This window comes from Oxyura jamaicensis, chromosome 3 (assembly GCF_011077185.1).
Source record: "Oxyura jamaicensis isolate SHBP4307 breed ruddy duck chromosome 3, BPBGC_Ojam_1.0, whole genome shotgun sequence".
Taxonomy (NCBI): Eukaryota; Metazoa; Chordata; class Aves; order Anseriformes; family Anatidae; genus Oxyura; species Oxyura jamaicensis.
Window position 1 is genome coordinate 88,283,983 of NC_048895.1, and position 18,128 is coordinate 88,302,110.

The 18,128-nt window shown below is 38.3% G+C and overlaps 1 protein-coding gene across 9 annotated transcripts in view; it reads right to left on the minus strand.

Annotated features, from left to right (window-relative positions):
- COL19A1 (collagen type XIX alpha 1 chain) overlaps nt 1-18,128 on the minus strand; it is a 219,392-nt gene that overhangs the window by 152,038 nt on the left and 49,226 nt on the right. For 7 of the 9 annotated variants that reach the window (XR_004749526.1, XM_035322084.1, XM_035322086.1 and 4 more), the window contains exons 5-9: nt 15,305-15,428; nt 14,657-14,932; nt 12,568-12,648; nt 10,680-10,805; nt 10,134-10,196 (exon numbers count right to left, since the gene is read on the minus strand). Coding sequence is in view for 7 of the 9 variants with exons in the window: in XM_035322084.1 (XP_035177975.1) it covers nt 10,134-10,196; nt 10,680-10,805; nt 12,568-12,648; nt 14,657-14,932; nt 15,305-15,428 (670 nt within the window). In the remaining 2 variants the exon portion in view is untranslated. Of the gene's footprint in view, nt 1-10,133; nt 10,197-10,679; nt 10,806-12,567; nt 12,649-14,656; nt 14,933-15,304; nt 15,429-18,128 lie in introns of those variants that run through there. The other 2 variants (XM_035322088.1, XM_035322089.1) reach the window with 2 other exon arrangements.

Sequence of the window (18,128 nt, forward strand, 5' to 3'; positions counted from 1 at the left end):
GACTCGCTCAAGCACCTCCATGTCCTTCTTGTAGTGAGGGGCCCAAAACTGAACACAGTACTCGAGGTGTGGCCTCACCAGAGCCAAGTACAGGGGGACCATCACTTCCCTGGACCTGCTGGCCACACTGTTTCTTATACAAGCCAGGATGCTGCTGGCCTTCTTGGCCACCTGAGCGCACTGCTGGCTCATATTCAGCTGACTATCAACCAATACTCCCAGGTCCTTCTCTGCCAGGCAGCTTTCCAACCACACATCTCCCAGCCTGTAGCGCTGCTTGGGGTTGTTGTGCCCCACATGCAGTACCCAGCACTTGGCCTTGTTGAACTTCATGCAGTTGGCCTCAGCCCATCGGTCCAGCCTATCCAGATCCTCCTGCAGAGTCTTCCTACCCTCGAGCAGATCAATACATGCACCTAACTTGGTGTCGTCTGCAAACTTACTGAGGGTACACTCGATCCCCTCAATACTTGCAAATGTTATGTTTCTATAAAAAAAAGGTCTGCTGATTTCAAGGGAATTCATTTTGACATTAAAGTTAGGCCAAGCAGGTCCAAATTCACTGTGCTGAGTTCATTCAGCTCTGAGGAAGTACATGTAATAATGACTTTTTTGGCTGAAAGTCACATGCATGCAATATTTTTAAGACACTGTTTAAAGTCAGTCCCTCTTTCCCTCCCTGCCACTCCCTCAAAGCAACCATGAATGAAAGGAGTGCATGAAGGAGCACAAGAGCCACATTTACACAAATAATTGCTTCCTAAAATAGGATATAGACTTAAGTCTGGTGCCCAAATCCAAAACTGCAGACCTAAAAGCCCCTGCTGAGGAAGTACCCACAACCTCTAAACTCACAAAGTGCTGATTTTTTTTAAGAAGCAGGGCCCTGGGAACTTTTGATATTCAAAATATGCAGAAACTTCTTAGTATTAGGCAAAGTTCATTGACTTTGTCAATAAACCCATGCTGTAGTAACAAATGCCAATTTCTCACGATCTTCCCAAACAGGATACATGTACAGTGCTGCAGTGACTTCTTTTTCATCTGCAACATATCAGACAGGAGATTTTTAATTCAACAGTCTAACAGAAAGGCTTTGTGGATCACAAAAGACACATCTTGTGCTCTCCCCAGCTTATGGGTATTCCCAGCCTGTGCAGCACACTGGTTGTCAGGGGATGTACAATTTTTCCAAAGTTTACAGGAGGAACATTAAGAAATGCACAAGTGATCTGCATCCCAGCAGCCTGGTCTGTTTTTGGAGAGCTGAGACCAGGCTCCTATCCAGATAACAGTTCCTGCATTTTACATGAGACAGTCACCGTGTAAAGTGCCCAACAATTTCTTATGTTACATCCTAAGTCTCCATCAGGTTTAAAGTGTTTTTAATTAATGTAGTTACAGTACAATGACATCAGCTAGGCATCTTAGAAACCAGCACCAGCAGACAACCACTGCTGTAAAGCTTAAACACCACCACCACCACATACATACATACACACACACACACAAAACAAAACAAAAAACTGAAAGAGCTTCACAGACAGAGTACTCTAAGTACATTCATCTTTTCAGTGTAAATGCAGTACTTCACTTCCAAATGATGTCATCAGCCTTTCTGAAGTTAAGAAAGGAACATCAAGATTGGCAAAAAGACCCTAAAGTACACAGTGAGAATATTTGCTATAACCCAGACCAGCCATTTATTAAACATTTAATCCACGGTAGAGGAAGGATTTAGAATATGTGTTTTCTTCACCGTTCCCTTCAGGCTGCACTCAGCAGCTCCTGACTCAGCACTGCATACTCTGAAGTGCTTAACTCTCCTTATGCTCTACCCAGGGAGCCCATGGATCAAATCCAGGGCTCCGCACTGCAGTCTAAGGAAGGTGCTGAGAGTTCAATATTTTTAACTTTAGCCTCAAGGGAAGTAAATAAATAAATAAATTCAAGTGCTACAGGTCAGATTTCCTTGTTACCTTCTTCTGAAAGCAGAATGATGTGCCCTCTGAAACAAGCTGTCATATCATAATGCTATTGATGTTGCTTCTCACCTACCCAAAGCTTACCCATCTTCCCTGCCCTCCACTGTAAGCTCCTTAAATCTATTCACAGAAACCATCATAAAGCAAGTGCATCTGCACAACGTGGCTCAAAACTCCTTCATTTATAAGATGAGCTGAGCAAATCAACCAAAACAAGATGCACTCAGGTGCAGAGCACCAATCCATCTGATCATACACCACTGATCAGAAGAAGCAATGTTCTGGAGAAGCCTTTCAGCCATTTTTTATGTCCTATTTTTTAAAATATTGGAAGGATCTTTAATATAGGTATGCTAAGTTACTTCTGTCTCTAAAGTAGCACAAGATCTTGTGTGTGCAAATAGCATGACCCCACTACTAAAATGAGAGAGCAAGAAGCTGAACTGGCCCCTAGTTAGCTTGGCTTATCATCCGCAGAATGACAGCTTTATCTGTGCACACTCTGTTCCCTTATGCCACTTGCAAGTATTTTAATAGACCAGAACTGCTTTGTTACATCCAGTAGTGTATTTTTATATACTGTATAGGCTAAAATTACACAGCCTGGTAAATGTCCAGAAGCCTTTAACTATATGACTTACTAACTAGTTAACCACACTGTGTTTACATTTTTTTCATTAAGTGCAGATGGACCCCCTGCCTTGTAGACAATCATTTGCCATTGCAAATTAGACCATTAAGTTATGTCTCTGTCTTGTAACTGTGATTTCTATAACCACAAGTCTGAAAGGCTCTAGTTTCTCAAGATTTTCTTCAGTAAGATTAAAGATCATATATTACATGTTGTATGACCTACGAAATAGTTCACACAGGCTGCAGAACAGAATAATAATAAAAAAAAAAGGCAAATGCATTTTTAAGTCTTTCTGGCCTATGTTTTGCATAGTGGAATTTTCCTTTGCATCTGCAGATCTCAAAGTGCTTTGCAAAAGAGAACATGCATCATTTTCACTTTCTCACATAGCAGATACCAAAGGTATAAAATGAGAATTTAAAACAGGGTTCCACACCACCAGACCTACATCTATGCCTACATAAATCTCTTTTTATACCTCAACAAGAGCACACCAACTCCCAACACACACTGCAACTGCACCTTCTAAGTTTATGTAAATAAATTATTAAGAAGGCAAATAAAAAATTGCATTTACTTACAACTACTAAAACAAACAGAAATATATGCTGGCAGCAGTGAAAGCTGACAGTACAATGAAGGTATGATCGGTTATGAGGTACACTCAGTATTCAAAGTTAATACATTGAGCTTTAAGTCTACTGTTAAGATTTTCTGCTAAGGGTAGCAGTTAAAATACTTTTCAACAGAGCAAAATATATTTATTAAAGTATTTAAGCCATAACACATTTTCCAGAATGTAACATCTTGCAAACAACAGGATGGCTACTATGTTCTTGACAGTGTTTATTTTGGTGAGTTCATAAGCTGTGTGGAAATTCAGCAGGCTCAGGCTGACAAACACCAAAATGTTTCTGTCAACCTTCCATAAAGCCAAGCCAAGCCCAGTTCTTAAAAAGAGATTGTAGACAGCAAACACACTTCTTTCCAGTGATGCCAATTAGCCATCTATTTGAAGTGGAACCAGTTTTGCACATGAGACCACCTTCAGTATTACACTTGTGATTATTTTGTTACATTGATGATTCAGAGTTTCAAAAGCACTTGACCTTTATATTTTTGTGCCATTCAGCCATTATTTAATGCTTTTGTTGTGGAACTGTAAGTTCTATTCTAGTAACAAACACAAAATACAGTATCTATATCAGACATTATTACTGATGAGTTATGTTTAGCAGTAATAGCCTAAGACTAAATGTGGTAATAAAGAGAATGAGAAAGATAGTTGTTTAAATTAACAAATCCAGTTTAAATTAACAGTCCTTCTCATATAAAACAACAAAAAAAATAATTTTAAAACAATATTTTATTTAAACACATACATTTGCCATTTAAGAGACAAAATAATTTATGTTTACATCGTGATATGGAGTGGGATTAATGTAACACATCAATATTTAATCTAGAAAAAAAATCTACAAATAATTTTGAGAGGAGTAAAATATTCTCAGCAAGTTTCAGTACTAACCAGTTCATGATTTCAACATAAGATAAAAGCAAATGAATTTAATAAATAGAAAGAGTGACATGAATATGACATAGAGCACACACTGCTAGAGTACTACATTACAACACTGCTCTTGTCTACAATGAGGACATATTCATTCAGATAAAATAAAGAACCTAAGTCAGATCTCAAAATGCTACTTAAACAAATCTATTTAGTTTTTTTAAAGAGTTGGTTAGCCAAACTGGCTTTCCCAGTTTTCATTTCTGCATAGGTATGTGCACCAGTAGCATCAGAAATGCCTAGGTAAGAAAAATACATATTATTATCAAGAAAGAAATGCCAGCACTCTGAAGAGAGTTGTTCCTGGTAGACTGCACTGTAGACAGTGTCTTCCAAAAGTGATAAAGTGGAAGGCAAAGGAGGGAACATAAAGAATGCATCCTTTATACCACATATGCCATCTGTATAATTAACAGAGGTAGTCCCTGTAAGAAATTACTTAACTAAGAAGTATTAAAACTTAGATGCACAGACAGATATATATTCTCATGATTATAAAATGGTCACAGAATTATTTAGACCTGGAAAAAGACAACTCATTAGGAACTCTAGTTGATGAATACAGTCAGTTCAGATTCAGAGAAGTTGCCAAGGGTGAGAGAGAAAACTCATCCCAAAAAGTATGTGGCCCTGCTTCACCAGAGGTGTTGGACCAGATGACCTCCTAAGGTCCCTTCTGATCTCAGCCACTCTGTGAATGAGCTGGGGAACTTCTCTGTGTGGCGTTACTCCAGTAGTTTCCTGCCAGTGGGGTAGAAGCAGCGAGTATATAGCCCCGGCCATATCACTCATGTTATTCCTAGTAGCAGCCTCCTGGCTGTGTGCTGGCCCAGCAGTGAGGGGATCGGCCTGGTCACTGTTTGAGTGGTTTAACCCCTGTACTGTGGGGCCCAGTGGCTGCTGCTGCCCTGCTTCAGCTTCAGCTCTGGGCATGACCCCGCTAGGGAGGGGTGACAGCCCCCAACCCTCTGAGCACCTCCGAGTGCTGAGGATTCGTTGCCACCCTCTCTGTTCTTCTTGGGGAAGACTTTTGCTGCCATTCTGAGAACTCACATGAATACTGGAATGGTGAATACGATAAGATGTGAATATTTTTAGCCCGTTAAAACTGCTAGTTAAGTAGTAGGACTAGCTGTAATTTCTTTGCTGTGTTTGTGTGGAGTGTTTTCTTCTGCCAGGTTATACGATTTGAGTCTACCAAGTACTCTGACAACTCCTGACTTACGAAAATCCCTTTGTTACCACTGACAGCCAGCCATATTTTGCCCAATATTTTTTTCTTTTTCATGCATTCCAGCCTCTAGGTCCCTATCTGAGTTTATCAATAAGCCTTGCAATGAAAATCAGACCAGAAAGGAACTATTCTCAAGGCTGTGTAATACAATAGATACGCCTTAGATGGAATCAGATAAACCTGGGTTATAAGAGGAATGACAGAGAAGGAAGAAAGGAAGACTAATAAGGAAAACAGGCAGAAAAAGCAGTCAAACACCTCATTTGTTCTCCATAAGTTCTTTTTTCTAATCACTGTATCACAAATATTTTCTCAGTGCAACAATATTGCATCAATCTCTTTCTACCAAGCCTAAGATAGCATTTTAAACATCTTCTTCTTTAATTAAAATATAAACTAATGAACCACACTTGAATAGCAATAAACGTCTTCATGGTGTGCATCAATAGGCACTTTAACGTTTGAAAGCACTGTGCCTCTGTTTTTTTGCTCCCTACTGTGCTTGCAGCATTAACCAATGACCTATTAACACAGCTTGTAATGGGTTATTATAATAAATTTAAATTTTTAATTCTCTTTGGATTTTTATTTAAAATCTTTTGTGGCTACGAAGCTTACTTATACAATTAATTTTGTAACCTCCTCAGTAGAGAAAAATTGTTTGTATATTCAGTATATATATAATTATTTCAACTACTGCCATCCATATTCTGCCTTTCTGAAGATTTTTACATGTTGAGGGCAAAATGGGACCTTGGCATCATGATCAAAAGACTTTTACCAGCAATAAATATGTTTTTAAGAGTCTGAGTAGCAATATATCATGCTAAAGTAGTGTAATTTGCTTCCAAAACAGAAAACATGGTTCATTTCTCACTCGGCTCAGCAGCAGCAGAAGCCTATCTCTACAGAACATACATCAAAATGTATTAAATCATAGGAGAGCTCCATCTGACTTTTGAGCACTTAAAACTTGTGAAATACACTGTGCTGAGAATTAACCTACCATGAGAGTAACTCAGAATATTATTCAAGGATAACCTAAATTGTACAACTGACTGCTGCTGCCTCTCAGTTTTCATCTGATGGGAAAAAGCTATCGGGCAGTCTAAAATGTATGTTTCAAGCGCTTAGTCCAATAAACAGCAAACAAAGTTGGTCCTGGTGACTTTTTAAGTCTAAATTATTCAGACATTAAAGAACAGGAGGTTGTCCCCTGCTGCGGATAGCTGGGAAATTTGGATCTCCAGGCAAATAAAACCTTTCAGAGCAAACAGTGCTGATTCCAAGCCTGCACAAGAAATAAAAAGAAGGACTACTGCCCTTGAGACAAGTTTGCTGTTTTTATTTATTATTATTTTATTTTTTATTTTTCCACATAGTAAGTGGTGTGGTATCAAACTGAACAGTCTGGTCTTCCAGCAAGAAAGACAGACTTAAAACAGAGCAGCTCCTCTACCCCGAAGCACCTTTTCAAAGCTAAGGGAGGTACTTCTGTTCCTGAGTGAAGAAATGTCCTCTTAATGAATGTCTTAATGAAGCCATAATGTAAGGTGAGACATACAAGTAGAAAAGTCTTTCAGACAAGTGGAATAACTTTTGATCAGTGGTGTTCCTCTGTGTAGCTACTGAAGCTTGCCAGAAATATATCAATATTTGCATAAGTGCCTATTCTAGTGAAAACATGGCACATTAATCATTTGGGCCCACAGTACACTTTGGTCTTTGGCGCTGACCCCTTCAGAAGTACTATGATGAGTTCTGCCAAGCGTACAGGTGAAGTGAGAAATGGCTAATAATTAATTTCAAAGTGCTTAAAAAGGGCTTATCAGCTATCACGCTTTGTACTGGTGATAATGTAGGTATTCCTGAACAGGCAAAAGAGAGTCTGATCTGAAGGAACTAGGGTAGACTGAAGAAAAGGGCAATTTGGGGGAGCTCAAATATAACCTATCACCAATATGAACATGCAGAGACTTTCTTAGCAATCCCACCACAACAAAAAGACATGTAAATTCAGTCATACATTTAATTAGTGTGGGTGGGAAACTGGAATGAAACAATGTAAATAAAAGAATAAGCAATGTTACGCTGAACAAAAGATTACATCAATGGATACAGAAATTTTCTAGGAAAAAAGTTAGAAATTAACAGTAACTTGTTTTTACTTGGATGCTGCCATGGCAAGGACATTTAAATGTAGTTACCTGGATGCTATTAATAAGATTTAGAAGCAAAATAAACAGTAGGAGGAAAAGCTGAGCACAAGCAAGGTGGGAAGCAAAAGCTGAAGAACCCCCAGAAAACTTACAGAAACCTGTTTTGTTTTGTGACTGAAAACCTGGCCAACAAAGTCCTCAGTAAACTACCTATTTCATGTGAAACATATTACAAAACATCTAACCACAGTCTGTTACTCTCTTGTATATCACTTGGCAATAAATCATATATTTGGAACGTCTGGAATGATCTAGGGTATTGCTTGTCCATCTCTAATTATTGATGCAACAAGGTTATCTTTGATAGCAAGTGGTACAGAAAACCCGCACAAATGCAGGAGCAAAAGAGAAAGTGGTGCCAAAGCCTCAGTGAATGTGGTATTCAGCTCCATGAAGGTAGGTACTACTCATTTGCTCTCAGAAGTCAACAGTGAGACCATCCCTTTAATTACACGAGTAATGTGACTCGAGACACCAGAAATATCCCTTACTGTTGAATTAGTGTTTTGACAGAATACAGCATGAAAGGTTTCACTGTAGAAATCACAGAAAAGGGAGAAACTGAACCATGCATTTCCAGCTTTCAAGTCATTAAGAGAGCTGACACCACACAACAAGAAGCAAGACTTATATCATCAAGGGAGAGAGCAGATGTTTTGGTTCATCTGCAAGTGTTTGCTCTGTTTGATTTCTCCAGTGGACCTGCAGAATACTGTTACCTCTGTGGGAGTTACTGGCTGATGGAACAGCCCTAGAATAGTAATTTCTTTCTCATGGCTCCTTCACACTGCCAAACCTGCACCCCTGCAACACCCTTTCCCAAAACAAAAAAAAAGTCTTAAAGCTAGGAAGTAGCAAGTACTGGTGAATTATAAGGAAAGTTCAAACTACACAACTTTCTAGCTGTTTGCTGTACTACCTCTGACTTTAACCAACTGATTCTTTCAGTAACAAATGTCAATGTACTATCACTAGGATAAATTGCTGGATGCACATAATCCTGCTCAGGCTCTGAAAAGTATCAGAGTGGCTGGTGATAACCTGATCAAATTTGGATTTACAAGTAGTAGTCCACTGCCAAAAAAATCTATTTGTATAAAGCTAGAAAGGTTTATTTTTCATCAATTTCAAGCTTAACGGTTCTTAGTTTTATATCAGAGAAGATGTCCTCTAAAATGAAAATTTTGTACTTTGTAATTAACAACCACGACACACATAGTCTGGTGCAATTTGTTATCAGTGATGTATTGAAGTTGAAAGGATTCATTGACTGTTGGTTGTTTTTCAAATCAATGCAATGAGAGTTTGGTAACATAGGGTAGCTCTAACAGAGATAATGGTGCTTTATACTCAGATCTAAGATCAGTAAAAATTGGTGATTAAGTTTGGAAGCTACCAGGAATCGTTCTAGATTCAGCCAGGTTACTGAAACTAACATATTGGAACTTTCTTCTCCACTAGGGAAAAGATAGAGTTAGTATCAAAATTGACTCTTATGCTGGAGGGGAGGAATTGGGAAGGGCAGACACTATCTAGGAATTTACTCAATTTCAACTATGTGGATAAGCCTTTTCAGAACTGGACGAATTTCAGCTGGGTACTGCTGCCCTAGGAACAGTGCTAGATGTCTTCACAAGCTGTTTCAGATCACATACTAATCAGTGTGCTGTGAGGGAGGATGGTGGATTAGGACTTCTCCATCCAAACTGCTGGACTAGGACTTTCCAGGTGTCTTCCTCTCACACTGTATCCCCTGAACTCAAAAATTGTATCCCATTGTACTTCTTGGTGACCAACAGCAGTTAATTCAAACTGGCACCTCTGTGAACACAATACGAACACATTCCCAGACATGTCCTAATGACCTTCATTACTAGGAAAGCCCAAAAAGCTAAATAGTGCAGGAATGTCACAGTAAGCACTACAGAAAAATGATATGGAATACACCCACAAAAAGGTGCACCAACTGGGCTGTCCCAGTGGTTTGCCAATGCCAGGTCTCTCTCTTTATAATTAAGAAAGTTTCAGGAAAGAGTGATGTCAAAGAACACAAGTACTGAGGTCGTATCAGTGAATTCTTACTCTGCTACTGACCACTGAAAAGATTAATCCACTGTATAGGATTCTGGCTATCAGCAGCAAACACATACCTTGTAGTGGCAAATCCTTGTTGTAGATGACATACATGACTTCTCTGTGTTTGGATAATGAGAAGGGACAATATCCTGTCAGTGTTGGATGTATGCTTGCTTCACAGGCAAGTAAACTGTGTTCCATAGAATTCATGAATGGGAATGGACCCCAGAGCGAGACAGCTCTAGGCTGTGTGGCAGGAAGGCCACGCTTGGAACCAGGGACTAACTGATAAAGGATTTAACCTGTATATAAAAAGATCCCTTTATGGAATAACAACATCTGTGAAGTTTCCATCTGCTAAAGAAGAAAAAGCCACAGATGAAGATTTGAAAGAGAGAATGCAATTACTGTTTACCTTTTCACCTTTACTTCCTTTCTGGCCTGGCAAACCAGCTACTCCTGGTAATCCTGCTTCTCCCTGATTTTAAAAGAAAGAAAAAAGAAATCAACAAAGAAGCAGCTCCAGAATATGTATTTGGTTTGAATTCCTTGTCTTAATCACAAAAGCCTAACAAAACAAATGAGCCAGAATAAATGTAGTGCCATGTCCAGAAGGGTTGAAAAAACACAGTATGTAGAAAATAAATTATTTTGAAGTAAATACATTTACTCTAAATGTAATGTCTTAGTAGTAATTCTCATTTTTACTATTGATACATTTTGTTGTGTGTTTTTGTGTGTGTGTGTGTGTGTGTGCTGAAACCACAAAAACTTGTAGCCCTCTGTAACTCTAATTTTAAAATGAAATTTTAAAATGTATAGTTTCTTCACTGCAAAATACAACATTCTAAGATAGTAATTTATTTTTGATGACTACAAAAGAAAACCAAGATTTCTTTTAAAAATACCTATCAGGATTAAACAGCATGATGCATTAAAAAGCGATAGGAAAACCTCATACTTTATTTGGAAAGCAGTGGCATCTGTCTCTAGATTCTTGCTGTGTTCCTGGAAGTGTGTATATTTTGCTGGCATGAACAGTCACTGGTGATGAAGTAGTAGCAAGTAATCTGTCTTCATGTGGGCACTAAAATAAAAACAAGATTTTCTGATTTTTGGTCCACTTTGGTGAATAGATAAATACCATCCAAACACTACTTTCAACTTACTTTCTGTTTTAACACCACTGCGCAAAGCACATTACAGAGTTGCCACAACTGCCAAACAGAGGGAAAAGCTCTAGTAAAACAAAGCCTAGACATTGTGGCCCTTGTGTACTGAAATCACTGCTGGTTAAAACATATCTGATTGTCCCAATTCTTTCTTGCAAAAGAGTCTAGACATATGGAGAAAGCCTCTCAAAATTATAAGAAGTGAAAGCAGAAAATGCTCATTGGAAGAAAAAAAAAAAAAAAAAAGAGTATTTCTCAGTCCTGTCCTTCACCTTTCCCCAAAATACCAGAGTGTGAGGGAAAATTCTTTTATTTCATTTTTTAAATAATGAAATACTTTGGACATGCACAGTTTGGAAATAAACAAAAGGCCTTGACACCAATATTCAGCTGCCTGAAACTTATAAGAGCTGAGCCAATTTGAAGATACACTACCAGACAAGTCAACAGAACCTGACAAATTTCAGGAGCTCTCATCAAGATTTGATAAGGTCTCCTGTGAGCCTTCTTGTCAAAGAAATTCCAGTAAGATTTACATCTTAGTGTAGAAATTCGTAACCAAGGATAAATTCCTTCCTTTATATTATTGAAATTTTAGGTCTTAAAATGGGTGAGGAAGTCATGAAAAATAATCAGAAAATGTAATACCGATTTCAATATGAAAGTCATTAACGAGTAGTCCATTATTTTTATATCTTCAACGTAAGACATACAAATGAAACTGACAGTGCTTTAATCTAAACAGCTGAATGAGTGCTTAGGATACTATCAATATGGCATATCCTTGATCTTTTTGTGTTCATATATAATTAGGATTTATATTTTATTTTCTGTTATTGTGTCCTAGCCGTTAAACAAATTTTATTTCTGTGCACAAAGTGAAGCTTACAGAAAAAAAATATCATTCATTTCACCTGGCAATAAGCTCATCAGGAATATATCAGTAAGTGTATTTTAACAAGAAGTTATTATTTAAAATTGAAATTTCCCTTAATAAGTTAAATCTAGCCCCTTTTATGCTTCTGATCACCTATCAGTTGTCAGTACTGAAAAACTATTACCCTCCTCTGTTCTTAGGCAGCTTTATCCCTCCATTCAAGCACCCCTTTCTCCCATTTCTTTGTACACAGGATCAAATAGACCTTCTGCAAGAAGGACTCAGCCTTGCTGACTGCAGGCTGAGAGGTGATGGTGTTCATGGTCTCAGAGAAGCCTTCTCTTAGATGTTCATAACTAACAAAGCAATATTTTAGTGTGTTTGGTTTTTGTTTTGTTTTGTTTTTGTTTGTTTGCTTTTTGGAGGGTTTTTCTTTTCTTTTCTTCCCTCTAAGTGGACCTTTGTTATTAAAATGGCCTCTCTGTTATTTGACGTCATTCTCAGGTAATGGCAGTGATTTGTTTCCTACTCTCTAAGACTTCCTCAGTTACTAATTAGATACTAATCAATGTTAAGAAACACATTTAAAAAGCACTAGCAGCACCTAGTGCCTTCTACTGAAGATCCACTAAGCCATTTGTTTTGGTAACAAGGAATAACACACGATGACTCCAGATGCAGGATCAATTTTCAGGAGGTAATTGGTCTAACACTTCCATTGCAATTTCTTTATAATCTCTAGCAAGAAACAATGAAATAATTTCTTTTATATTACTACTTGTATTTTAACAATAACTTACCAGATCTGCAGATATTTCACAACACGTATCTTCCGTTACAACGTTTGGATTACAATAAATTGTTATGCGGTGAAGTTCAATCTATTAAGAAATAAAAGAGAAGAGATGAATGTGAAATGTAAAAAATGTCTCATGGGATGTATTTTCTAATCTTGGTGTAATAAACTTTCTCTCTGAAACAGTGTATATTTCTGAAATACTGGAAATACCAAAAAATCCCACAATTGTTTATTTTCTCACTTAAGGAACAAATTACACAGTCTCTTACTTTGAATTAAAACACATTTTAGATTTCATTTACCTTCACGTAAATTGCAGCCCTCTGTGCTGCACTTGGTATGACAACATGGGCGTTTTAATCCTCTAGTTATTCTCTGCAAATGTTCTTTTCTGGAACATAATTTTCTCCTGCAGTGAACTAGCGTAAAGTTTTGACAGGCTCTATGTCCTATGTATCTTCCACCATTTTGGACAGACCTTTGCTTAGACCTTGCCACTAAATTGTCTGAAGCACAAAAATTCTGTATGTAAGACTTCTGTTTTAGAGATTTAGAGTAGATGAACAGCATCTAATTTTAACTGGTTAATCTTGCCCTGCCCAGCTCTTACAAAAGTCCAAATATGTCATGGACTGCTCTGACTTACAGTTACTCACAGGAAGGTCTAGGGAGGGCCTAGTTTCAGAGAACAGTTTTGCTATAGGATGTCTCCTTCTGCATCTGCTTTGCGTTCTCATATTTTTTCCCTTGAGCTTGGTATTGAGAAGAGTGTCACGACAGGATCTGTTCTGCTGTCTTCATCAGCTTTATGCCCATAATGTTTTTCTGCAAGTATGGAAAACCCAACTGCCAACTTCTATTCAGGATTATCCAGCCTGTGCCCTGTAACCAACACAAGCTTAAAAGCATTTGCTAATTTTCCCCTGAGCTACTTGGAAATAAGGAGATAGTACATAAATTTGAAATAAATTTGAACTCAGTCTTACAAAATAAAATGAAGTATGAACTTGGACTTATAAAATAGAAGCTCTGATAATCCCTGGCCAAAGGTTTCAGCACCTCACAGAATGGATTCCTCTTATAATGCTAGCTTGCAGGTACTATAATGTTATTTTCATCTGGAGCTAAAACTTTCAAATGGCCACTATAAACTTCAAGCCAGATTCTTTAAACATGGTAACAAGATGTCAGTATACTTAAAACAAAATGACATTTCCTGGAACTTTCCAATTGCTTGCTCTGAGCTCTCTATACAAGGCAAGAGAGGAAGATATTTCTGGAACAGAACAAAGCCCATAATATTAAAGGGTTGCCTTGGGTAATTTCATATTATCCTGTTTATCTATAGATAAGGCAACAGCTTGCTTTCTTCAGCAACACTCCACAGCAGCTTACTTTCCTTGCATTTGCATTTCATTCAGGAGATCTTGCCCACTGTGTTTTGTAGGGCGGGGTGGAGGAACTGGACTACTTTACAATTGCCAGCTGCACGTGCAGTCAGTTGCTTGCATCAAAGGCTGCAGGAAATGCACATTCAGCCACTTCCTCATCCCTCTCATTTGGAGGAGGGATGAACTATGAACAAGGTGTTCCTATTTCTGCATAACTGAATTACCTTGGATTGTGATACAACCTTGAAACACAGGCAACCTATTTTTTTGTGTGTCTTCTGCTCATCATAGAGGGACAAACTGTAACAGATGACTGATACAAACTATCATTTGTCATCTTAATAGCTAAATCTTATAAAAATTGAAAGAAAAAAATACTACTGGAGTTATCTCTTAAGTGTAGTAATGCATCTATGGTAACTACATGGCTGTTACTCCAAAGTAAACACAGAAAAATAGACTCTTGAAACCAGAACTGAGTTTTTGAAGTAACAGAAGGTTTGCCTTAGCGGCCTCTACAGCACTTAATGTTGTGTTGTTTAGAAAAGACCTAAAGATTGGAAATTAAGAATTCACACTCAAAATTAATAACCTGTTTTGAACCATTTTTCCCCTACCCAATTCTTTATGATGGTTGTCAGTAGAAGTGTGGATAAAACATGATTTCAAGTTTTCCAGTTTTGCTTTCATACTACTCACATCTACAGGCTTATCATCTGCAGCACGAGAAGCAATCAGAGTCCTTCCCTGCAAGTCAATGGTGAATTTTTCATCAGTCTGCTTTCTCTCAATTAAATTACAATCCAAATAGAGGGAAATGATCCCCGACTGCACGCTAATACCAAGTTTATGCCACTGCCGATCGAACAATGGATAAATTTCTCGACTCTTAAAAGTGTAGTGCAGTATATTTCCCTGTGCGGATTTGGTCATATACTCCACGACCTTTTTTGAACCATCCAGAAGGACAGAGATCTGAAAGCAAAATGAAATAGAAGAAGCAGTCATTTAAAAGTTAGAGTAGAAGAGTTAAACTCATACATAAACTATATGTAATAAACTTTCATTACACAGATTGGACTAGAATTATGAAGCATTTTTTATGTAACTTTGTAAAAATATATCAACTATAAATCAAGCATGCCTTCTGTCCTTGTTCACAGTATTCACTGAATAAATTTTCTTAAATTTTTGTCATTCTTATAATAAATCATGAACTATTTCAGATCAGTCTGTCTATTATGTGTAAAGTGTAGCTAAATTCAGTGGTAAAACATCCACAAAGTGATATTTGTCATATTATGTGGGAAAAAAATAAATAAAATAAAAGTCAAAGACAACTCTAACCTCAGGAGTGTCATGCTGATTTAAAATTTGCCATATATACCAACGCTCTTTCTTGGTATTTCGCCGTACACGGAACGTAGCAACTAGAGAGTATTCTTCAGGAAGCCCATTTGGAAATACTTGCCTACAACAGAAAGAAGGAAAAGAGAAGGAAGAAAAGAGTTCTCGTTATTCTTATGCACATAAAAACATTGCTTAAAAGGAACAAACAGAAATAATACCTCGTGAAAACAAGGAGCCAAATGCTCACTCACACTCATACAAATTCACCGGCTTCAGTGTTCAGAAGTGCCTCATTTTGCTTCCCCAAGCTCAAAAGTACAATTCATTCTACTTATAAGAATGACTAAAGATTTATTTTATTTTTATTTTTTAAATCCTAGGTTACTATAAATAGGAGTCTTAAAAGAAGTGCTGCAAATTTAGTGCAGTATATAAACATACTTTAAAATACTGCTTTCCCCAATTTATTGCTCGGTACACTGGAATAACTTTCCCAGAGGATTTGTGGAATAATTTGTGGAGGATTTGTGGAATAAACTCCATCCTTGGAGACTTTCAAATTCAGCTGCAGATGGCTTATAATAACCATAATAACCTAATCTAACTTGTTGGCCCTACTTTGAGCTGGGGGGTTGATCCAGTGACCTCTATGGGCAATGACTTGGATGTCTTGAGTATTAGAACAACTGAACTTCATCAGGCTTGAGCAAAAATAAGAAATGCATTTCTGAATGAATGTCTTGCTGTGTTCAATTTTGTTATTCCTTCATTACATAAAGTATGCTCATGCCTCTAAAATATTTCCAACTTGCTACCTATATCACAGAACACAGTAGAACACCACTTCTGTGAAATGTTTAAAAAGTTTGTACTTCAGAAAAAATGTTATGGAAATCAGTCTGTAACTCAACTCTATGGATTCTGGTAATACTTAAATATATGATTGAACCACTTGAGGTTCAAAAAGTCCAAGTGCCCCTGGGCCGGGACAATCCCAGACAGTTCAGACTGGGAGAAGAACTCATTGAGGGCAGCCCTGCAGAGAAGGACTGGGGGGTTGTGGTGGGTGAAAGGCTTGACATGAGCCAGCAGTGCGCGCTTGCAGCCCAGAAGGCCAACTGCGTCCTGGGCTGCATCACCAGAGAAGTGGCCAGCAGAGCGAGGGAGGTGATTGTGCCCCTCTGCTCTGCCCTCATGAGGCCCCACCTGGAGTGCTGCATCTAGGTCTGGGGACCCCAGCACAAGAAGGATGTGGGGCTGTTAGAGAGGGTCCAGAGGAGGGCCACGAAGATAATCAGAGAGCTGGAGCACCTCTCCTGTGAAGAAAGGCTGAGGGAGCTGGGGATGTTCAGCCTGGAGAAGACTCCATGGAGACCTCCTTGCAGCATTTCAGTGCTTAAAGGGGTCTTACAAAACAGATGAGGAAGGACTGTTTACTCGAGTAGATAATGATAGGACAAGGGAGAATTGTCTTAAACTAAAAGAAGATAGATTTAGACTACATATTAGGAGAAAATTCCTCACTGTAAGGGTAGTAAGACCCTTGCACAGGTTGCCCAGAGAGGCTGTGGATGCCCAATCCTTGGAGGTGTTCAAGGCCAGGCTGGATGGGGCCCTGGCCAACCTGATCTAGTGGGTGGCATCCTTGCCTATGACAGGAGCATTGGAGTTAGATGATCTTTAAGGTCCCTTCCAACCTGAGTAATTCTATTATTCTATATACTAATTCTGCTGCAAACAAATTGGGATGGTGTCATCACTTTTTGAAGCTATTGCACTCCCAATTACTTATTTTCTAAGGCTGAGGTGAAACAAATGAAAACTGCAGACACAATGTGCAAATACTTAAAGTGTTAACATTGATTTTTTTATGTTGGGATCAATGCTGTTTGCTGAAAACAGTCTGGGTTGTTCAACGAGCTACACTGCAAAAGGTATGCCACAGATCAGAACAGGGGAAACCTGAGGGCCCCATGCAGCAGAAAAATTTACTCTGTTTCATCCCATGATCATTTGAAATAAATAGTTTAGTTCTGTAAAACTACAAATGGGATTATAATTATACCATAATGTGCTACAAAGGGTTTATTTTTAAGAAGAGAAAAGAAAGAGGAAAGCACCAGCTGACAAGACAATAATCCCACCACCCTCTTGGAAGGTAGTGCACTTCAGTTCACTTAGGATCTCAAGAAAAATGCCTTCTGTCTAGAGGCCTGCTATAAATCCTGCCAAAGAGCTTCTTTATAGACTAACACCTCTTTAAGTCCCTTATGTGGGAATCACACTTCTTTGGCTTATTTCCATCACCTGATTCCTGTTTTTATCCCAGGACCAAATTGGCTGCTCTCCCACATTGTCAGTGCACCCATATGCTTTGTTGCATAGTTACAGATGTTTCAGTGTCAAAAGGCAAGGCAAAAGAGAACAGGCTTTGCAGGACTTAGATCAAGATTTCATGTTACTCTATATTTTAATTATGGCATAAATAATATGTTTATGATTATTATTTTTTAAAACATTCCTTCATTGAACAGTAGTATTACCATTCTGATATGCACTCATGTAAACTATCTGGACATAGGATCAGGCCTACAGTTCACAGTATCTGAGACAAGACAAGGACACGGCATCTCAGATTTACAGCTGTAACCTACACAGGACATCTGACTGTGGGAGCATCTGATTAGCTCTCCAAAAGCAATTTGGTTTCCCAGTTAAGTTCCACATTAGGAGACATGTGGGAGTCTGTGTTAATGGGCAAAGGGCAGACAACTGTGGAAGGGAAATGAACAGAAGTCTTCATCAAATGAAAGGAGGAGAA